This window comes from Falco punctatus, assembly GCF_963210335.1.
Source record: "Falco punctatus genome assembly, contig: scaffold_22, whole genome shotgun sequence".
NCBI classification, from domain to species: domain Eukaryota; kingdom Metazoa; phylum Chordata; class Aves; order Falconiformes; family Falconidae; genus Falco; species Falco punctatus.
In genome coordinates this window covers 2,773,205-2,796,069 of record NW_027660223.1, presented here as the reverse complement: position 1 = coordinate 2,796,069, position 22,865 = coordinate 2,773,205, and the positions used below count along the sequence as shown (strand labels likewise).

Genomic DNA, 22,865 nt, shown 5'->3' with positions numbered 1-22,865 from the left:
ACAAGCCCTACAAGGAAACGCAGTTCTATCTTTCAAAAAGTATTTAAAAAGTAAAATAAAAAGCAACTGGAAAAAAATACACCCAACCACAAAACACTTTTGGACACATGAGCAAAGCAGCCTGCCATCACGTGCTTTTTTGCAAAAAACTAACTGCAATTAGAAACTAAAAGCAGTAAAATGAAAGGAGATGGAAAAAATGACAGTAAGAAAGACCTGTTTATTTACTGAGCTGATACTTACGTTTGTACGCTGAATAAATTAAGCATGCTAAATCACAATGGCAAAAATTCACGTTTCCTAAGAACAAGCTGTTAAAAGCTAAGACTGAGAAGAATGCTCATATGACTTCAGTTCCAAAGAGCACTCTGGGTTTTTAATAAACTTTTGATAGCTTGCAGACTGAAACACTGGAACTTTGCAACAGCTTTTAAACCATTAGGACTGAGCAGAACTAATCCATTTTTGTTAGCCGGTGTGAAGAAAAAATAAATAAAAAAAATCAAATCAGCTCTAAATAAGGCAAAGCACGCTACAGTTTCAATTTCTAACGTAGCTAACACAGAGAAGACCTGTTTTTCGATGCTTCTAGATGGACAGGATTGCTTCAAGGAGAGGCTGAGGTTTGTGCAAATGCCTGTAACTCATATAGTAAGTATCAAAATTCTTTATGCAGTATCAGCAAGTTGTATTTCATCATCATCAAAATACCGGATTTTTTGCTTTTCCATCCTTTTGAGGGAGGGAGGATGAAGGCCTTTCCAGGACCCAAAAGCTGGTGGTAAGGCTGTGAGACAGCACCACAGACATGTAGTGACCACATCCTGGTTCAATGTGGGAAAGATGAGTTGAGCTGAAGCTGTGTTACACATACCTTGTAGGGAAGGTGCTTCATGTCAGGACTGCAGATGTGGAGAAGGGAGATGGAAAACTGGCATTCTGGGCAGGCAGCAAAGTGCTTGAATTTGTGCCAAGCATAGCCTGGAAGCGGAGCGACCTTACTGATTTGAGGCTCTCTTTCAAAGAGTCAAAGGAGCAGCCCTGGACACAGCTGGTGCCAGCTCTTCCTGTGCTCCCCTGCATCTTCCAGCATCCAGCACGGCGTCCAGCTGTACAGGTAGCTTGGCTGAAGTTCAGTTGCTGAGGAAGAGAAGGTGAAACTGAATACAAGATCCTGCTGAAAAAAATCTTCTGTCATTTAGTCATCCAGCAGAAATACAAAGGTGATTAATTTTCCTATTAAGCGTAATATTTTGCTAGAAAGAACAAAGACTCAAGGTACTTGAATGTGACACCTAACTACAGGTAAGCAGAATATAAAATGGATCCCAGTAAGATGGACTAGCTTTGTGCGCTTGCCACAGTTTGGAATTTCTGTTTGTCAGTTCTCCTGTTCCTAAGAGAGGCATATTGTGGGAGACTGCTGCTTTTCCCAGCTCCTTCCTGTTCAGTGATGTGCTGTGGTTGTTTGCATGGACACTGATAAAGCAGAAGGAGCCGCAAGTGAAAGGTTTAATTACCTCCTGATGACCCCATACCTTCATTTATCAAGCTCTTAGCTACATCATAACTCATTGACGGTTGTTGTTAGCCTCTCCAGCAGCTTTGCACTGTGGTATGGACTGTAAACAACCAGACACAAAGGAGTAAATCCCTTCTTCTCGATTCCAACATCCTCCTTGCTTCAGTTCGCAAACTGATGCATCTGGACAGACAGCAGCACGCCTATCTACGTAACAATCTTTTCCTATATGAAAGGCATGCAGACTTGGTTTTAAAAGATGAAGTAATCCCGACTGTTTTGTTATTCTTCAGTTGGAGTTACTGCCCTACTCTGAAAGAGCAGTAAGAAATGGGAGGGGGGAGAAAAAAACCCCACAAAACAAACTACAAACATGAAGACATCCACAATACAGAACTCTACAACTTGCTTAAACTTTCAAATTGTAGGCAAGCTTTTCTGCCAAGTCTCCTCTCTATTACCCACGGTAAGCCACCAATCGCTACTGGGGAGTTGTGATGATTTATACCACTGGAAATCTGGGTTTGTTCTTTTTAACAGCAAAGCGTACAAAGAAGCTGAATCGAAAATACAATTTGGTCTGTCCTCGCTCTGCACGACTTAAATACAAAGGACAGTGGGAAAGCTCCATTATTTAGTGTTTCCTTTATACCATCATAACCACACTCTGCTATGAAGTGGAAGGACTTTGAAACAGAGGCAAATTTGCCAGCCATCTTCTCAGCACTGCTTCACACCACTTGTGGCCCCAAGGAAATCATTATGAATCATACTTCTCAAATGGAGATTTCCAACAAAACAACCATCCCCTGGGCTTTTTTTCTCTTCAGCCTAAAGCTCTACCTGAAAATCATCAACTGAAGGCATTGTTCTGTTAGTTGTCCTCCTCTTGTGCCGTTGCCGGAGAGTATCTCTAGCTTCTGGGCAGCCTGGTCTTCCTGGAAGTTCTTGATCAGCAAAAGTGCTCCATAAGCACTTGCCAAGGAATATCCTCCTGTGAAGGACAGCAGGGGAAGAACAATTCACAGTGGTTGCAAACACCACGCCAGTTCCAACGGGTCACAGTCAAAAGTACAAACTATTTCTGTTTTTTTTTTTTTTAATAAACAGACGCACACATACACGAAAGTCACTGCATTCTATGGCCAAAATATTTATACGTAAAGAAAAACAGCTTACTTGCCTGCAAAATACTGGACAGTGTGTTCTCAGCTGCTAAGAGCCGTGCAGTGGTTGCCTGGGCTCCATATTATCAAAGTGGTGCAACAGTATCCATCTCTGGGTCCGCTAGCGCTGGGGGTGGCCGGTTATTTAAATGACCAGTGTCGCTCCTTTACTCCTGAGTGTTTTTACAAAGGTGGAACATGAGTTTTCTTCTAAACAGTTTCCAAACAGCGATTTGTTTTCTTCCTGGGCTTCAAGCGGGGATCAAACAAACACAGCTGTTTAAACGACATAAAAGACCATCTACCACTGTTCAGGAACTTAAAAGTGACCCCCTTAGTGGCAACAAAGCAATGACCGAGCGTGTGATTTGTACCTGGAAGCATCCCAAAGGTTTTGCTTTTGTTTTTAAAAGGCAGGCTGTGTTTGTTCACCTATGTCCAACACTACATCCAACTAGTTCAGGAGGCAGCGTGTACAGCTCTCCAGACTTCACCTTTATTACATGAGTGGAGAACAAAGTACAGCCACAACAGAGTTGCCGATGTACAAAAGGAGCTGCAGGTCACAAAGGAAAAGGACTCTCAGCAGGAGGCAACAGTCCTCAGCAACCAGGAGAAACAGAAGACAGGCTATCATATATTTCTCTTGCTCTTTAAGTAAACTATTTGAGTGGGAGCGTTCAATTAAGAGGCAGCGCGGTCTATTTGTGGAGTCATTCAGAGATGCAGTCTATGCTCACAGTAGTGCTTTCTGTATTACCGACAGCATCCTCTCACTTTCAGCTCTGTGACGAGTTCAATACGTGGAAGACACGCAAGACCCACCAGACAAACTGGAAAATACATTTACATTTGTACCGCACAACCCCAAAGCACTAAACAATTTTTCCTGCACCGTACAGTTTAACTAGTGCACAGACAGGGCCAGCCAATAGATGAATGACTTTTGCTACATTAAAAACGACACGACTTAACAGCCCAGTAAATATTTCTGCCTTTCAAGCGTGTTAATGATCTCCAGCTTCACATCTCAAGTATTTTCTGTCCTAAGATTCCTGAACAATGCACCCTGCACACAAAGCAGGGAACAGACTAGTACTGAACCGGAGGAAACCCGACACAGTTCTGTCATGCATATCGGCATGTAAAAGGATACAGCAATTTCAGCAACCCAAGAGATAGCAGAAATGGGACGTATACACATATACTTAACTCACAGCTGAGCTTGGTCACAAGAACCTTTGAAACTTCCTCATAAACTGATAGATTCTGGGGCCTACCAAGGGCTGGCAGAATACCTCTTTGTTAAAACCACCACCGTGAAAACAAAGGAGGGAGATTTCCTTGCCTCTAGCAGACTTCAGCCATTGTTCAAGAGTGCCTTAAGAAACATATTCCTAGGCCTCATAAAAATACTCTGTGAGAAGCAAGTATCGGGCATAAACCAGGATCATTAAGGGGGGCAACATTCTCAAAAGCACTCTCCCCAGAGGGGCAGAGAATTCCCCCAAAGATTTTACAAAGCACCTAACCGGGTCCCATTCCAGGTCTCACAACTCAATTGAATGCTGCAGACCCAGACATACTCTCGGGACATTTTCAGGCACAGAAGGATAACCACAGTTGGCACCCGCACAGCCTATGTTTGCTTGCTAAGTCAGGATGCCTCCTCCTTCTTGGCAGAAAACAACATACTCCCTCCTAAGACGTCGGTAGATTCCCAGGTCACTTGGGGCTGCAACTCTGCAAGCTAACCAGCCTTCTCTTATTTTAAGGTGGAAATAATTACGAGGTTCTCTTGTTACACTACCGCCATCACCGACTACATGACTCCGTCAAAAGGGTTTCTACTCAAACGAGGTGAGGAAGAATCCCCCTTCCCCAGCCCTCCACTCAGTTCTAATAGCAGTTGATTACCTTCTCCATGCAGCAAAGATGGGTCCAGCAATTCCACCATGTATTCAGTTTCAGTATCCAGCTCCAGCGTATCACCCTGGGCCAGCACATATGCCAACACAGGCAAGAAGTCGTCAGCTCCAAACAGCCTCCCTGGGTCAAAGAGAACACAGGCAGCGATAGACAAATCACACCCTTTTACCAGTTTCGGTGTTTGAAAGGAAAGTGTTATTTTGCTGCCTTTACTGACCAGGTTTGTATTACTCTAGAGCCTCTCGTTACAGATGTGCAGCAAAGAGAACATCATCGGACACTTGGTGGGCAGCGTCCAGCTTCATCTTGTACTTCTAACGAGCACAAACTGGATGACGCAGACCTTGAAGCACGCAAGGGAATTTAAAGACTGGGCTCACCTTGGTGTCAGCTCAACTGGTGAACTCACAAGAGGTAGCCATGCCAGTCTGGCCTGACCTCCACCCGCACTTCTGTCAGTGGCTAAAAGAAAATCAATGGGCATTTTCTTTATACGTGCACGGACGATGTCCCCTTTCTGGAAGGATCCAGCCACAAGTATCCGTTCCTGAGTCCGAAACCCAGCAGAGAAGCCTGTATATAAAAGCCTATTAGATTTTACATGAAAACTCTGCGCATTTCCTTGATGGATCATGGTTAAAAACACCAGTGAGCAAAGCCTCACGTAACTCCCAACTAGCTGGTGAAGCATCATCAGTAACAACAGCACGCAACACAGAGGCTCTGCTGTACCTAGGTCTGTATGTGTTCCTCTTACCGCATTTAAACTTTCTCTTTAGAAAACGCTATGTGGCTAGATCTCTGGGTCTGGCCAAACTGTGCTCATTGCAGAAGCGGTGTGATGGTCACTTGAAACATCAAGATCGGGAGCCAGTTTAAACTATGGCGAAACTCCAGAGGACTGAAGGGCTGATATTGAAAGTCAGACCAGCTAAGACATACCCTCCAGGTATTACACTATTATATGGCTGAGATTACAGGACAAAGCAGGTACTGGAAACAGGTGCTGGCTCGATGCCACATTTTAAAACTTTACACGACAAAGCAAGACAACCCCAAGGAGCATTTGCTGCATCTTAGCCCAAGCCCCTCAGTACAATGGTTCACCAGAAGCCTCTCAGTACTTTTCTTTTGCATGTTGGGAATACCTTACTCAATGTGATAATACAGTATGGAGAAAAAACCAAAGTTTACATCACTTTGGGCAAAGATTCCTATAACATTTTAAAATGCAGGATTTTGCACAGAAATAAGCCAGGTCTAAGCTCCTGCCCAAATCTTGCCAAAGTGCCTGGGGGTCTTTTACAGCCTCAAGCTTTCACCATTCACCTCAAGTCTCAAAAGAAAGCAAGCATCCTGATCGGCACAGAGCCCAGCTGCAGATTCAGCGCTCGAAAGAAAACTGCCAACCACCTGCAGCAGCTTATACTTTCTTAAGAGAAAAAAATCTTCCACTACCACCAGCATTGCTTCACCTTAGCTCGTGACCTACCACGGCAGCGTATGATAAGATGTCAGGCAATAGAGCTGCACCTATGAATTCATGCTGTCCAGCACAGTGTTTTAACTGTGCCACTGACTAATCAAGCGGGTCTTAACTGGTCTGTGGTTCCATTTCACCATCTAGGTTTCAAGTCACTTTGGGACTCCTGCTACAGCGTAAAAATAGATGTTATTTCTCTCGCAAAAACACAAAGAAATTGTCCAAATGAGAACGTTCAGAGGCACAGCAAACCCAAAACACTGGATCAGGGGCTGCTTTCCTCCAGCCATTAACACAGAGCCCTTGTAATTGTCATATTGCATACACACTGCTGAATTACTACAGCTAGATACTGGGTGCATCCTTTATTACGATTTCCAGGAAAATACTAATTTAGAACCAGTGTCAAATTCTAGGCTTACAGGACACATCAACAGAGAAAGCTCTTTGGTAAATATTTTCTTTGAAAACCTTTGTAAGTGAATTTTCTCTCCCACTCAGCCTCCCTATGACAACATAGCTTACATTAATAATTAGCTTATATCCATTATTTGTACTACAGTGAACCGCCACAAGCACAATAGAAACTAAGGACCCTTCAGCCTGGCCACAGCACAAACACCCTGGCGATGGGGCCGGACCAGAGCCCAGACTAGGCAGATGTATTAGGGGAGCACAGGGACCGAGAAGAGAAAGAGGAGAGGCCGTGTCACCACTAGATCACACATTTATACAGGCTAACAGTGGACATCCCTGCTGCTAGTGGCAACTCAAATGTTTCGTTAAACCTCATGCCCTTTCCAGGTTCTTTCCCTGTTCTTACATGTTTCTCCTAGACCAGTCTCTTTTTTTCTCCCCCCAGCCTGCCCTTTTTGGGGGTGGTTTTTTTTTTTTTTTTTTTTTGAAATTGCAGGCTATTCCTAAGGCTTGGGATTTACACACACACACACTCCCCTCCAAATAAACATTACCTACTACTTTTGTTTTCTTGCTTTTGCTTTATGTTTTCATTTATTTTATCCTTGTGTTCAACCAATTTTCCTTTTGTGCCTTCAGACTGCTCTTTCTCATACAAACACACCCTTCACACACTCCTCACCTTACGGTGTCTTTGCTTCACATGTAGCATTTATTCTGTACTTGTCTGGCACACAATTCCCAAATGTCCAACCCTATTGGGAGCTTCCATCTCCCCTGTCCCAATTCTGCTGCGGCTTTGGTAGCTTCTCTTACTATTTTCCCCTTCCGAGATCCTGATGGAGGTGGCAAAGCCATGTCTGCTTCATTCCCAGACACGTCAAACACATCTAGGTGCTCTCTCACGGAGCCTGCAAAAAGGTGGAAAGAGTGAATGTGAGGAGCAGCACTTGCCCTCTGATTTTCTATAGCCACCAGTAAAGGCATAACCAGTCTGACACATGGTCTTGATGGCCTGTCACACAGCGTGAAGGGCAGATCTAGCTTCCCACCAGACCAAAGCCACCAGTTATACATAACAAGCGGCAACATTTCAAATGACTGATCTGGTAGAGCCACACAATCACCATTGACAGCACTACCAAACCCAGCCAGGAAAGCAGAAGCATCACCCTTCTGCACAGTGATAGAAACTGCCTCTCCCTGCTATCAGAGCCATCCTCAGGGCTCACAGGGCAGAAATATTTTTCCACCAAGAAAAATGCACAAATCTCACCCACTGGTATGTTAGCTAGCTGAATTTCTAGAGCAGGAGTCCTCAAACTACGGCCCGCGGGCCAGATACAGCCCCCCAGGGTCCTCAATCCGGCCCCCAGTATCTACAGACCCCCCCTGCCCCTGCCAGGGGTTGGGGGGGGAGGGGGCGGGGAAGGGAACCAAGCAACTGCAGATGACTGCCTGCCACTTCATCTGCATGCCGCCCCCCTGTTCAAAAAGTTTCGGGACCCCTGTTCTAGAGGGTACACATAGTTCCTTGATAGCTTCACTGATTTTTATTTTATTTTTTTTACAGTTCAGCTTGCTTCCTTTATTTATACTGCCTGTTCAGTTTTCTAAGAAAAGTGAAACCGTCAAATGCTTTGCTTGTAAGTGGAACATCTCTGCAGTTTGCATTCCAAGTGCCTATCTCATTTAAGTCAAAATTAAAGCAGTCTGTGCCACCAAGCACTGGATTAAAGAACTCTCTATGCCCACGTTAACTCCCACAGGCTTCCACTGGACATGACTAGTTAACATCAGACATCCTTCCCCTCAGCAAAGCGGGGTCATCACCACATCTGGTCACAGGAGGCTCAATAAACTGTAGAGAGTTCAGCACAGATCCCCAGAGCCCTTGGTCCAAAAACAAGGGAGCACCTAGCTTAGGATGGGACATCGGAAAACTCAGTACACTTCTCCGATCCTCTTTATAGGCTCCAGCCCGGCTGGTTCAGCTGCTGCCTGCAGCATCAGCACAGAGGGAGCTGCAGAAACCGTCCCTCCCCAGAGGCTACAGGAACTGGACGTGGCAGGCAGGGAAAACTCCTCCATAGAGCCCCAGTCCCTGGTCGGGGCCAGGCTTGTTACCTGTAGGCAAGAAGTAGAAGCCTCAAGCCTTCTGCCCTCAACCCTCGCTTAGTGCTGCTCCCACAGCTTCCCGTGCAGATGAGCGTCACAGGAGGCGTTATTTCACATTGGCAGTTTGTGACGGGCTCCAAAAGCAGTGCCTGCAAATTGCTCCGAAATGTACTTGATCACACTCCACATTTACTCTAAAAACTTAAATCTGAAGCAGCACAGAGAAACAGAGCAGATAACTCACATGGCTGTGCTCAAAGCTCTGAACAGGGTCTAAATACTTATTGCTGAAGGCTGTTCCTAATGGTTTCTGTGCCGTTAAGGCAATCGGGTAAACAAAAACAGGACAGAACATTGAGTAAAGCATCCTTCAGTGCTGTCCAGTGACTCTGTTACAGCTAATAGGAATCAAATGAAATAAAGGACATAGCCTCTCTTTGGAATCGCAGCCGTAACTGCCTTGGCTCCGTAAGGGCAGACCGAGAGAGACTGTCATTTTAATGCAGCACGTTTGCACAGAACTAGAAAATGAGGAGGTGACTAAGACATGACAGTGTGTCTGAGGCGGTTGTTGTTCTAAAAAACAAAACAATCACAACCAAAAAAGCCCACCAAACCAAACAAAAAACCCCACCCCAAAACAACACACAGCCTTTTATTCTCCCTCGTGAATTCTTGGAATAGGCATAAGAACCACAGAGTTCTGCCCTCAAATTAAAAGTGGCAAATTCCAGCAAGTTGAAGCGGCCAACACAGCAAGATTGATAAACACTGGAATTATTTCTCAATGGTCAATAAACACCCCTACGTATCCTAATTAATAGAAAACCTATAGAAACGTTTAGATTATTATGAAAGCCTGGAAGGACAGCATTTCTAGTAATCTGGGTCCTAGACCAATATTCAGTGTCAGAAGACACCTATAAGCTGTTTATCCTTTCTACTGAACTGCTGTTACTGCTGCCTTTCAGAGAAAGGTGTTTCTGGATCCGATCCCCCAAATCAATTCCCAGCTAGCAGTTTTCACTGATTAAATAAAAAAAAGTATAGGAGGGTCATCCCCCCCAGGCAAATGAGCATCTAAGTTCTGAACTGAGGACTGATTCGTTGCATATGAACATCTCTGTATACTCCCCAAATCCAAACTGGCAACAAAAATTCTTGTTTGCTTCGGCATATGCAAAGTGTTTTCAGCTGTCCTCCCAGGTTGCTTAATACTCTTCAAGCCAAAACAGACACTCTTCGGGTTTCGTGGGGGTGGGGTTTTTTTGTTTGTTTTGCTTTTTAACTGAGCATCATTTGAGCTGAGCACCATGTAGTGTTCCTGAAGTGATACTTATCAATCATTAGCCTCTAGCCTCAAAATGGGAACAGGAAGTGATCTGATAAATGAATTGTAAAGGCAAACCAGCTCGTTTCGTCATGACTTGTGGATGCATCTGTATCCTGTGCTGACGTGCTATTTTGTTTTGCCACAAACCCCACAAGTCTGCATCTGGAAAGGACAACGTATTAGTCATCACCACTGTCCTTACACAGCCTCTTTACAGCCTCACTGCCTGAAACTGCAGGCGTGCTCTTGCCTTTTCCTGGCTTCAGTTTACCTGTTACCCACCACTGTTGCTCCACGGAGATTACCTGTCAAACTTCAGATTTACATACAAGCCCTGATCATCACCTACGACAGAAAAACCATCCATCCATAAAAGAAGGCTCAGTAAGAGACTGAACGAGCCTGGGAACCACCACAAAAAGGCACAGTCCTGTAAAGTAACGTTGCCTGGGAGGCTGAAAGCAGAAGGCTGCTTTAGAACACCACGGTGTGTGGTGTGTATGTGCAGAATACACGACTACGCTGCATTTGCTTTCTTATAGCTCTTCCTAATGTCTTGCACATGTATAGACTGGCATGACTGATACAGATCTATTTCAAGACACCTCATGTCAGGATGGCCAGGTGTCCAGCTTTTGGTGGACATCTACAGTGACACATGCCTCACCCCTTGTGCAGACAAGGGCATCTCCTCCAAAGAAGCAAGGCTCGAAAATCAAGACCTCACACAACCTATATGCCTTGATAATCTTCACAACCCTGAAAAGAAAGGTAGGACTGAGGCAGGTGATGGATAGGTGGTGGTGCCAGGAGCTAAACAACTAGGGAAGACAGGTCTCCGGGTAAACCTCCTCCCATTTTACCCGCCTAAAGCATGCCAATGAATGACAGAACTATCTGTGCTAGGTCTGGTTTGCTTTGTTCAGCTGTGGGTTAATTAAAGCTCATGTTATGGCAGTGTGGTAAATACCTATCTTTTCTTAAAGAAGAGGTAATAAAGGACCATGGAATAAGTCACAAAGCAAATCAAAGGGATGCCTGGGAAAGGGAGAACCAAATCCTCTGCTTGGCACTTTTACCGCTGTTTCTTACTTGCCCTATCTGCCTGCTCCTATAGCGAAAGGAGCAGTGGTGAGGGACACAGTGGTTGGCCTCGACTCAATATGAAAAGATACTAGGATGAACCACAGGGTAAGGGAATGGGACACCAAAACAAATGTACAAGCACCTAAAAAGTAACGCAGCACTAGAAAACAGTCACTTGTTTTTTTTTTCCCCAAGAGCCAGTAGTGTCATACCATTCTAATTCCTTTAAGAGGAAAACTGGATCAGCGAAGTAGAGGGAAGTAGGGGATGGGCTGTATCCTAACCTTTTTAAAGCCTAAAACCCTATTCCATGCAAATGTCCTATAAGCAAACAAGGGAAATCCTGTCATGCTGTAATTACCATAAGGTGGGTGGCTTGAACGGGTGTATAAAATACTGCACTTGGAGCCCAAGACAGGTATTTGCACAGGGGTCAGCCATGATGTCAGAGCAGAGACTTTACATACAAAATCTGCACATGACATCACAGCACGGGTGGAAGAAGGGCAGCCCCAGTCCTTCGCAGACCAGGTTTAATTAATAAGTGAGAAACGGGCCTAAAGCTAACGTGATAAAATCTCATGAGAACAAAAGTAAAACATTGCCTCTCAGCAAGAGGAATACAAAAGCAAAAGCGCTGCTCAAAGCAGCCTCCCCGGAGCAGCCGGCAGAGTGACTCAGCGGGGGACGGGCTGCGCCTCTGCACACCGCAGCTCTGCCCGCCCGCAGACCCCAGCCCCTGCCACAGGGCATGGCCTGCCAGCCAGGGACCAGCACAGCCTCTCCAAGCCTCCTGCAACACACAACGTTTAAGAATCCATTACAGATGAGACATACCAAAGCAAAGAACAGACAGTATTGTTTAGGCACCTTCCCACACAACCAGTTAATACCTTATGGCCAAATTACTGAAGCAGCCAGTCGTTTCTTGGGCTGGGCCCAGGCTTGGGCATTGAGACCGAAGCTGTTCGGGTGTCCACCCTGCCTGGTAGAACAGCGACAGTCGGCTTGATTCCCTTCTCTTCACAGACAAGATGATGCAGTATTACCGTTAGATTGCAACACTACCAGAATCATTCCCGGTTTGTATCGAAGTACAACAGTAAGTGTTATGACACACAACATGTTAAAAAACCAGAGGAGAGGTTTACGTATAGCCAAGGACCACTTACTCCAACTTGTAACTAAACTGATAAATCGACTGAAATATATTTATCAGGTAAGCATTAACACACACAAAGTAAACGCAGTAAGGTGATAGTTTAGGCTTAAAGTTCAAGTCAGTGGAGCTTTCCCTGGAAAGAGGCTCATTCCTCTAACCAGCTTGTCCCATTTGTCAGCCTACCAGGATTTAAAGATTGGGCAGCAAACTCAAAAACAGATAAGCCAGCATTGTAGCCAATTACAATTAATTTAATACAATGACTACTGCAAACAATTTAAACTAACACAGTCTGTTGCCTTCACAGGCACGCGGTGACCTGGGTCAGGAGCGGCACGGCAGCCGACCCCTGGCCGCGCGGTCCATCAGCCCACAGACACCAATGTGGTGGATGGCAAATGGTGTTTATTGCTGAACGACGTGACACTATATAGCCTAGGTTTACAATGTCACTTCTGTCTGCTTACATCATAAATTAAAAGCTGTTGGCTACCTGGAGGGGGGCCCTGTGTTTCCGTACAGCGTGAGATCTTCCAGCCGCCAGGCCCTACCTAGCAACATTCCCCCCCTTCCCCCCCCCCCCCCCCCCGCTTAACCCAACAGGCTAAAATAGTAAAAATATTTCTAAAAAAGAGTACAAAGATAAGGCACACTGAGGAATTGGCACTTGGGAAGCGACTGGGGGTAATGGAGTGTAGCTTGGGATATTTGGGGAGAGCCAGGGAGAATCAGGGGAAATACTGATCAAGTACATTTTTAAAGCAGTTGTTGGTGTTCTACAAACATGATGTTGACCCTTTCTAGCCGGCTCTGGACAAAGGACACAAGCCTGTTTAATATACAGGGTCCGAAGATCAGTATCAGCAGGATTATTGCAATCGGACCTACCAAGGTGGATATCAGGGTGGCTAGCCACGGAGATTGCTTAAACCATGATTCAAACCACCCTTGTTGGGCTTCCCTGTCTCTTTTTCTTTGAGCCAATCTCTCTCTCAATTTGGCCACCGAGTCCCTAACTACTCTGGTGTGGTCCGCATAGAAGCAACATTCCTCTTTCAAGGCAGCACAGTGGCCTCCTTGTTGCATAAACAGGAGGTCTAATCCCCGTCTATTCTGCAAAACAACCTCTGATAGCGAGGAGAGGGATTACTCCAAAAAGGTAATGGATTTCTCGATTTTTTGTAGGTCTTCATCGATGGCAGCTTGCAGTTGAGGCAGGCCTCGTCACTGGGTCACTAGGGAGGTCACTCCCGTGGCCGTGCCGGCTGCTCCCAAACCAAGCAGCGTTGCTATTGTTACAGCTGTCAGTACTTCTCTTTTTTGAAGCCTGCTATTGGCTTCTCCCCAGTAGCGGTACATTTCTTCTTCTGGATGGTATAGGATCCTAGGAACAATCAGAATTTGTACACAAAAGTCAGCAGAATCGTCAAAAATTTTGAGGGACACACGGGGAGTTACTCCTGATCGATGGCAGATCCACATTCCGGGTGCGGATGGGATCACCCATTTACGGGTCTTGTCAACCGCAATGGTTCTTGCGCAGACAGCATTATCCCAGCTTGCTAGGGCGACATTACCAATACATACGCCCAGGCCCCTGACTTGGTTCAAGGTAACTCCTTTCCATGGTGTATCCCACCTACACTGGGTTGGATTGCTGTCTGATGAATAATCAAAGGAAGCATCAAGGGCAATGCCCTCGTAGAAGGGGGGATACACGTCATAACATAACCAACAGGAATTCATGAGATCCGGGTTTGACTGATTCAGCGACCGAAAGGTGGCATCTAACACGCTAAAAAATGGCTTGTCGGGTAAATGGTGAAGGTTCATGTTAGGTTGGCTTGAGGGAACTATCTGCTTGGTTAGTAAGGGATCGGCTGGGGCGGGCATGGCAGTCTGCAAGTTTTCTTTTCTTTGCTGGTTATCGCTTTTGATCACGACGTTGGGGCCAATCGCTGTTCTGCTTTTTACTTCCTGTTTTTTAATAAAAAACAGTCCCCCCCTATCGGTGCCGGGTTGCCAGTATCTAACGCCCCAAGTTTTGCCGATGTCCATCCTAGGTCGTTTTCATTGGTTACGTTTAAGAAAATATGTTGGCAGTCACATTTCCCTTGGCATACTGTCCTTCCCATCCCACTTGGTCTCCTAGGGGTGCAGCCTATTGGTCCCCAACTGGTTTTAAGAAACGGGTCTGGTTTCGCTACCTTCCGGCCAGATGCAATGGTTTCACAGCCCCAGCGAGAACAGTAATACTGATTAGGGACGTTACAGTAAGATTTGCCGGGGTTAGAGCTGGGACACACATAATACATTATAGTGTTCGAACAGGGGGTTGAGAGGATTAGGTCACAGAGATATACTTGAAAACTAGGGGAACCCGGGGTAACTATCCTTTGCAGTATCTTTTGGTCCTCCCATCTTGCCAGTACCCATTCCCACGGCTGATGTTCATACAAGCCGCTAGACGGCGTTATGAACCCCAAAATTGAGATCACACAAAAACATCGCAGCCCCGCCTTGCGGGAGCTGTTTCGCCGTTGTCTGGACTCCGCCGGTGCAGAGCTCTCAGATGCGGACAGGCCGCTTGCCGACTCGTCGTCTTCTCTTGTCACCAGGGTATACTGGTTACGGGGGTGTCCGATGATCCGGTCCTGCAGATAAAAACTCACAGTTTTCATTAGTTTTATTTTGAAGGTCTGGCTTGATAGACTTAAGTGGACACCATTTGATTCTGTTATCTTTTCTGACCGCAGCATACCCTTGCCCTGTCAGAACTAATTTCCACCCTTGTTCCCACTCTCCTAGCTCATTTCTGATCATGACGTACGGACCTTCTTCTAGCGCTCGAGTGGCCCAGTGCTTCTGGGCAGGGCTATTCACCTCGTCTCCCCTGGGGAACTGGTTTAAAGCTAACAGGGCTGTTGCTAATAAGTGTGCCTGGTCCCTTGAGGGAATGACGTTGGTAAAACCTTCTGTTTTTGCTAATACCTCTAATTTAGATTTCAGAGTTTGATTTGCCCATTCGACTATGGCTTGTCCTGTACTATTATATGGGATACCGTGTATCAGAGTAATACCCCATTTCAGAGCGAACGCCTGGACTGATTTAGACACAAAATTTGGGCTGTTGTCCATTTTGATCTGATTAGGGATGCCAAGCCACGCCATGGCTGTTAGCCAATGTTGGATGGTTGCCTTTGCGTCGGTCTTAAGGTGTTGTGTCGCTACGATCACCCCGCTATATGTGTCTACAGTTACTGCTAGCCATGCTCGAGGTTTTAGCAATTGGCAGAGCGTAAAATCTGTCTGCCACACCTCAGCGGCTTTAAGACCTCTGGGGTTGACTCTGCTAGACCACAATGGTGCTTTTTGACAGTGGGGACATGTAGCTACTATATGTTTCGCATCAGTGGCCGAGATCCCACATCTCTTTGCTAACGCTTTAGCTCCAATGTGGAGGGACTCATGTAATTGGCGGGCATCTTTCAGTGTCCACACCCCTTTTGCAGCGGCATCTGCTTTGTCGTTGCCGATTTGGAAGAACCCTTTGATTGGGTTATGGCTGTTGACATGGATAACCGATATAGTGCCCTTTCGGGAAAAAAGTGCTTCTTCTAGCATCAGAGCTATTGTTGATGTTGACACGCCGGGCCCTGACATGGCTAAGGAAAGCTTGGCCACAAACATTGAATCAGTTACTATGTTGAGATGTTCTGTTGGGAACAGACCGCATGCCAGCACTACAGCTGCTGCTTCCAGCTGTTGGACAGAGATCGCACGATCGGTCATTTTGACACAGTGCCATTCTCCTCCCGACTGCCATACTGCTGCCGCAGTTGAGGTCGCTGAGGATGCGTCTGTGAAGACCATTGGTCCCTGTTGGGGCCGGTCCATGATTTTCCGTGGGAGGTCGACGTCGACAATAGCTAGCATTTGAGTCCAGGGGGGCTTTGTGGCATACCGGACTTCCCCCCCAAATCCGGCGAGGGCTATAGCTAGATATTCTGACATTGCCACTGATTGTGTTGGGAGCTGTTTGCGAAAGGGTAGGTATATTCTGGCTGGCTCAATGCCCAGATGCCTTAGGGCGAGTTTCCTGCCTTTCATGATGAGGTTACCGAGGCACTCGACTCCTGGAGAGAAAGCACGTGACGTTTTTCCCAGGACTATCCATTGTATTGGCTGAGCTTTTTCAGGAGGGCCTTGGGCCAGCGCTCCTACTCCCCCCCCTTCCGTGAAGTGCACATACAGGTCGAGTGGCATAGCTGGGTTCCACCTGGCGAGCGTGTTTGATGACACCTGTTGTTCGATAAAGTCGAGAGAGTTTACTGCCTCTGTCGTCAGAGTTTTTTGTTCCCATGGGTGTTTCCCTTTCAAAAGATCATACAGGGGGGCCATGATTTCGGGAGGGATCAGGACAACATTGCGGAGCCATTGCAAAGACCCCACTAACTGTTGCATATCATGGAGTGTTTTAACGGTTCGACGGATTTTTATTTGAGGAGGTGTTATATAAGAACTTGTGATTCCCATTCCCAAGAAACTGACACAGGGTCCTCTTTTAATTTTTGCACTTGCGATTTCAAACCCGTTTGTCTTGAGGGTTTCTGAAATGATTGTCACCAGGTGGTCTACCTGATTGCCTGATGGTGCGGCAATCAGGATATCATCCATATATTGAATGATAGTCGCAGTCGGGTCACTGTGCCGTACCGGTGCCAGTGCTCGATCCACTGTGATTTGACAGATAGTGGGTGAATTGATCATTCCTTGGGGCAGCACTTTCCACTGGAAGCGTAAGTTAGGGCGTTGGCTGTTTGGAGACACTACAGAAAAAGCAAACCGCTCTTTGTCCGCCTCATGCAGAGATATTGAGAAAAAACAATCTTTAATATCAAGGACAGCACAAGGTTGTCCCTCCGGAACCATGGAGTTCATGGGCAACAGTGTTTGAACGGGACCCATTGGTTGGATTTTTTTGTTTACCTCACGCAGGTCGTGGAGGAGACGAAACCCCTCGCCTGCTCGTTTGGGTATTACAAAGACTGGGGTGTTCCATGGACTAGTGGAAGGCTCTATATGACCCCGTTGCAGTTCGCGGTCAACTAACTCAAGAAGGGCATCCATTCGAGGCTTTGACAGGGGCCACTGCTCGACCCAGACTGGGTCGGACGATTTCCATGTCAGTCTGATCGGCGGAAGTGGGTGTACGGCAGTGGCCCTTACTGTAAATTTGTCACTCTGGCTTTTAATAAGGCTAGGGCGTCCCTTCCCAACAGGGGTGGGACTCCTGACATGACGTATGGGAAGAGGGTAATGGTCTTTTCTGGTCCCTTTTCTGTGTGGAGCGTGATTGCTACCAAGTGAGCACTTTTCCGAGCTCGGGTTAATCCCCCGACTCCGCCCACCGTGGAGGCGTCTTCCAATTTCCAAGGTGGGGGCCAGCTCGTTTCAGGAATGACTGTAACATCTGCTCCGGTATCAATCAAAAAGGGGATACTGATGGTGGTACCATTTAGGGAATTATGGAGGGAACAAATCCCCCACACCACTGGCGGGTTGTCACACCTTACTGCAAGGGCCACCCAGGGGTCTCGCCCCCACCGGGCGGTCCCTGCTGTCCCTGGGACGGAGGCCAGGTTTGTGGGGTCGTTGGCTGGGCCATAAAGTTGGTTGCTTCCTGCGGGGGCAACGGGTTCGGGAGTGACCCCCCCTGTCTGGGGTTGGTGTAATGGGGCCGCCTGACATCCCAAGTGGGAGAGGGCTGTGTGCGGCCCAGGGGCCCCCTCCCCTTCCCGTTTCCCTGCTTTTTAAGCCTGCATTCCTTCGCGAGGTGCCCTCTCTTTCCACAGGCCCAACATGGTCCTTTAGATCGGTTTTGCGGGGGGAGTGCCGTTGGCGGGTCTCCTGATTGGGGGCAATTGATCATCGCATGGCCTGGCTGGCCACATTTGGGGCATATCATCACGCTAGCCAGTGCACGAACGGCCACTTGGATTGGGGCCAGGTGTTCCTCGCTCACTAATGTTCAATCATGTCTGCGAGACTTGACCCAGGTGGCAGCGATCGCAGGATTTCCTTGGGTTTTAGATTAGACTGTTGCCGCAAACAGTCTGCGACAACCGGGCCTTTTGCCTCTGGGGGCAGGGTCGAGGAATCGACTGCTGCTTGGAGGCGATCTACAAACTGTGTGAAACTCTCGCTTTCTTTTTGTTTTATTGTGGACCATGGCGATGGCTTGGCAATAACTCTAGAGGTTGTGCGAATAGCCTCTCTAGCTGCACGGGTGGTTGCCATAACTTCATGGGCCCGCAGGCCCTGGGCTTGTGCTTGGGGGGTAATCATTGTTGGGTCTGTACCCATCAACCGCTGTAGGCTGGAGCCGTGTAGCGGATGATCCGCTCCGGTTACTCGGGCTAACTGCCTCGCACAGTTCTCTTCCCATTCTTGTTTAAACACAATCATCCCTGCCCCGTCAAAAATCAACCTACAGGTCTGTTTTATATCGAACGGGAGCAAATCATCTCCCCCAAAAACCCCATCTATGAGTGCTGCGGGCATTTCGGGCAAGCGGGAGTCAGATTCAAATACTCATGGAGTTCAAGATCTGATCCGTTTATTGTACAAACCAGGTAAACTTTGGCATTCTATAAACGTGCGATAATGTGATTGGCTATCTTACAAGCGTAAAATAATATGATTGGTTAACAATTGTTTATTGGCAAGATTTCTGTTTCTGCTCATTCTGGCACGTAGGCTCTTTTCTGCCGTTTCCCAGCTCCTCTTATCGCGTCCTGCTGGCTCTGGTTTTGTGCAAGCATCTGCAATTTGTTCCTCCCTCTTCATTCCACTGTTCTGGTCGTGACCTCGTCTTATTTCTTCAGTATTTTTCCACTTACTTCAAAGTTCAGTATAATCATTCAATACAGCAAGAGCCCCAACATATGAGGGTGGAGACCATGGCCGAATTGAGTCCTTTGCCCGCGATTGCTTTAACAATCACTTGTATATCCTTAGGGCTTAAGGGCAAATGAACCCTCTGTCCCCCGTCCGTCACTCGGACTGGGAATGCTAGTGCGTCCGATGGGGCCCAATCGGCACATGCAATTTGTATTTTTCTCCAATCAGTGAGAGTAATTTCTGTCCCCTTAGGTTTTTCTTTCCCTGTGAGTGGTGATATTTTGGTCTTTGTATTTGCAAGCCAAGTCTCCCATGCAGAGTCTGAGTCGGAGTCAGAGTCCGACTGACTGTTCACTTCCGGGTGCTGGTGGTATGTGGTCGGGCTTCGGCCCCTCCCCTTTCTTGTGTAATTGGGCGGTTCTTTCCCTTTTTGCCCGCCCTGCCTTCCACTTGGGGAGGTGCCTGCCTTATAAGGACGGTTTTGGGGAGGGTCATTCTGATTAGCTTTCTGCCCCTCACTCGTGCTCTTTTCCCTTTTTTGGTCATGCCAATCACTCTTTTCCTTCCCGTTCTCCTCCCCCTCCCCTCTGTGTGCGCCTGTTAACTCTAGCGCTCCCCCCCTGCTCCCGCCGGGGGCGGTCTCGCCCCGCCCTTCTTCTTGCTGCTCGGCGCCATCTTGGGGCACATATGGTGGTGGTTCAATCCGTGTATTTTCAGCCTCAGCTTTCGCCTCAGCGCCCCTGGCCTCTGCCGCCAGTTTGCCCCAAAAGGAGTTCGCCGAGGAGTCTGTGGGCGAGCTGAAGATGTTAGAGTCTTTCGGACGCTGAGTGGGCGCGTCACTTTTCTGTCGGCTTTGAGGGTCGACGGAACCCTCCTCAGCCGGGGGGTGTGAGGTTTGCGTAGCCGCCCCAATTCCCACCCGTGGGGTGGTTAACAGAAAATCCCTGGCAGCTTTCCAGGTCTCCTGCTCGTGTCTAGCTTTTTGGAGAGCCTGGACGACTTTCCCCCACGCTTTCAGATTTTTCCCACTACCAGTAGACATTGTTTCATCGCATAAAGCACAGGAACATTTGTCCCACACATCTGGGTGGAGTATATCCACCGGCTGGTCAATGGCCCCCAGCTCCAAAAGTCTCGCGACTGCGAGAGTAAAATCTTTGGGCTTACAGTCAATACCCCACTGCTTATGCAGCTGTAATACGACCTTCGCAAGAGCTTCCATCCTCTTGGCTGGTCCGGGAGCGTCCTCCCCGCCGGGCTGGTCCTGCCGCTCCGGCCGCCGTTCACCCGACTCCAGGTGATTTTCCCGGGTTTCGGCACCACTTGTTGCCTTTTGAGGCACGCAGTGACCTGGTTCAGGAACGGCACGGCGGCCGACCCCTGGCCGCGCGGTCCATCAGCTCACAGACACCAATGTGGTGGATGGCAAATGGCGTTTATTGCTGAACGACGCGGCACTATATAGCCTAGGTTTACAATGTCACTTCCGTCTGCTTACATCATAAACCAAAAGCTGTTGGCTACCTGGAGGGGGGCCCTGTGTTTCCGTACAGCGCGAGATCTTCCGGCCGCCAGGCCCTACCTAGCAACAGTCGTTCTGCTGCTAAGACATGAATAAGTAACTCGAGGAGATACTTGACTGGTAATGGCCTAGATCTCCATTTGGCCCTTGGGTGGAATGCTACGTGCAACGATGCATTTCAAAATAGCCCTCATAGTACAAACCTTACTTTGCGGTGGTGTTTGGTTTTCATCTGTAAGTATAACTGCTTTTTCTTCACTCGAATGGTGTGATGCATTACACGAGCTCTAGGTCACGGGATCTGATCACTTTGTAAGCTCTTAGGATAACTTCATCTAGAAATTCATGAACTTGGGGTCTAATGAAAGTAAATGAAAGACAGCGCAAAAACTATACTGCGTTCATGAACCATACCTGTGTGCATTTAGAAAATGTTGAGCTATTAACTGATTAATTTATAAACTGCACTGACAATGTTTCCTGTAGTGACACTTCCTTCTCAAATAAATGGAAATATTTTTTTTAGATCCTTTTGAGCTGAAAATGGACAGCTTCCTTGACCCTCCGTCTTTTAAGCAGTTGTGAGCATTTGACCAGGGTCCCGCTCTGAGGTATCCTGAGCGATAGATTGATCTCAAGAGGGGTTGGTTACTTTAGTTTCTTCTCATTAACAACGCAGGCATACTTCAGCCCTTTAAGGTTTGTACTTTGTTCTGAACAAATCTAAATTCCACTGGCTTGGAGGTGGCTCTTTAAGTGGCACTCAGAGGATATAGTGCGGGCTTTCATACAGCAGTAGGCGTGTATGTAGAACTTGAATATGTGTTTAATTTTTCTGAATAGATTGGCGACTCTTCCGCACCTCTTTCTCTGGCCCAGCTTATTAAGGTATGCTTGGATGTACTTTCTTGTGAAATAGTGGTTTTAAACCTTACACTGTGCTCTCTAGCTGGATAGCTGCTGTAATATGAGAAAAAACATTAGTTGTTAATAACTCAGAGTGTTTCTCCTAACTCTAAAATGTGCGTATACTTTGATACTATCCTGTAGAGAGTAGTTCCCAGCTTGGGAAGATGGAAGGGGAGCACCTTACTGGCCTCAGTGTAATGCTGCAGTATTACTCATCTGCAAGACACAAAGAAGCAGCACTTCAGAAGCTGTTTACCATTTTTCATACGACCCGTTAATTCTTCATTGGAAACTAACACAAATTTTTCAGAAGAATTTAATTGGCTGTAAGTTATGGACATTGCTGGGGCCTTTGCAACAGCCGGAACAGAAGTGTTTCTGGAACATGGACAATTGCATGGCTGTTTTTGAATTACTAGTCATTACCTAACCCTATGATAGGTATGACGAAACCCTAAGTCTGAATTTTATGACATAACCGTAAGTCTTCACGCTACGACTTAACCCTATGACTTAACCCTAAAACCTAACTCTAAGACTTAACCTTAAGACTTAACGCTAAGACTTAACCATAAGACATAACCCTAAGACTTAAACGTAAGGCTCAACCTTGAGATTTAACCCTGAGAGTTAAACATAATATTAACCCTAAGATTTAACGTTAAGATTTAAGCTTGGGAGTTAACATTAAGACTTAACCTTAAAACTTAAATTTAAAAGTTAATGATAAGACTTACACCCTAAGACTTAACATTAAGACTTAAGTTTAACACTTATAATTAAGACTTAATTTTAAGACTTAACATTAAGACTTAACTCTGAGATTTAGCCATAAGACTTAATCCTAAGTCTAAACAATAAGTCTTAAGGTTAAGTTTTGACCTTAAGACTTAACCTTAAGACTCAACCGTGAGACTTAACCGTGAATCTTAACCATAAGACTTATCCCTAAAACTGAAAACTGAGACTTAAACCTAAGATTTAACCTGAAGACTTAACCCTAAAACGTAGCCCTGAGACTTATCCTTGAGCTTTAACCTTGATACTTAATCCTGAGACTTAGCCCTAAGACTTATCCCCAAGACATAACTCTAAGGCTTAACCCTAAGACTTAACCTTAAGGCTCAACCTTAAGACTTAACATTAAGACTTAACCCTGAGACTTAACCATAAGACTTATCCTCAAGATTGTACTCTAAGACTTAACACTAAGACTTAAGATGAAGACTTAACCCTAAGACTCAATCTATGAGATGTAAACTTAAGACTTAATTAACCCTAAGGCTCAATCTATGAGATGTAAACTTAAGATTTA

General features: G+C 46.5%; 1 protein-coding gene across 1 annotated transcript; it reads right to left on the bottom strand.

Moving 5' to 3' along the window:
* Positions 1-13,670: 13,670 nt before the first annotated feature.
* LOC308057559 (uncharacterized protein) lies at positions 13,671-20,188 on the bottom strand (the record flags this gene model as incomplete). Its single annotated transcript, XM_080411639.1, has 3 exons — positions 19,464-20,188; positions 13,708-14,179; positions 13,671-13,676 (listed from the first exon to the last, which is right to left on the bottom strand). Exons 1-3 carry the CDS (start codon positions 20,159-20,161, stop codon positions 13,671-13,673), a joined length of 1,176 nt encoding a protein of 391 aa, XP_080267765.1. The 5' UTR covers positions 20,162-20,188.
* Between the last annotated feature and the right edge of the window lie 2,677 nt (positions 20,189-22,865).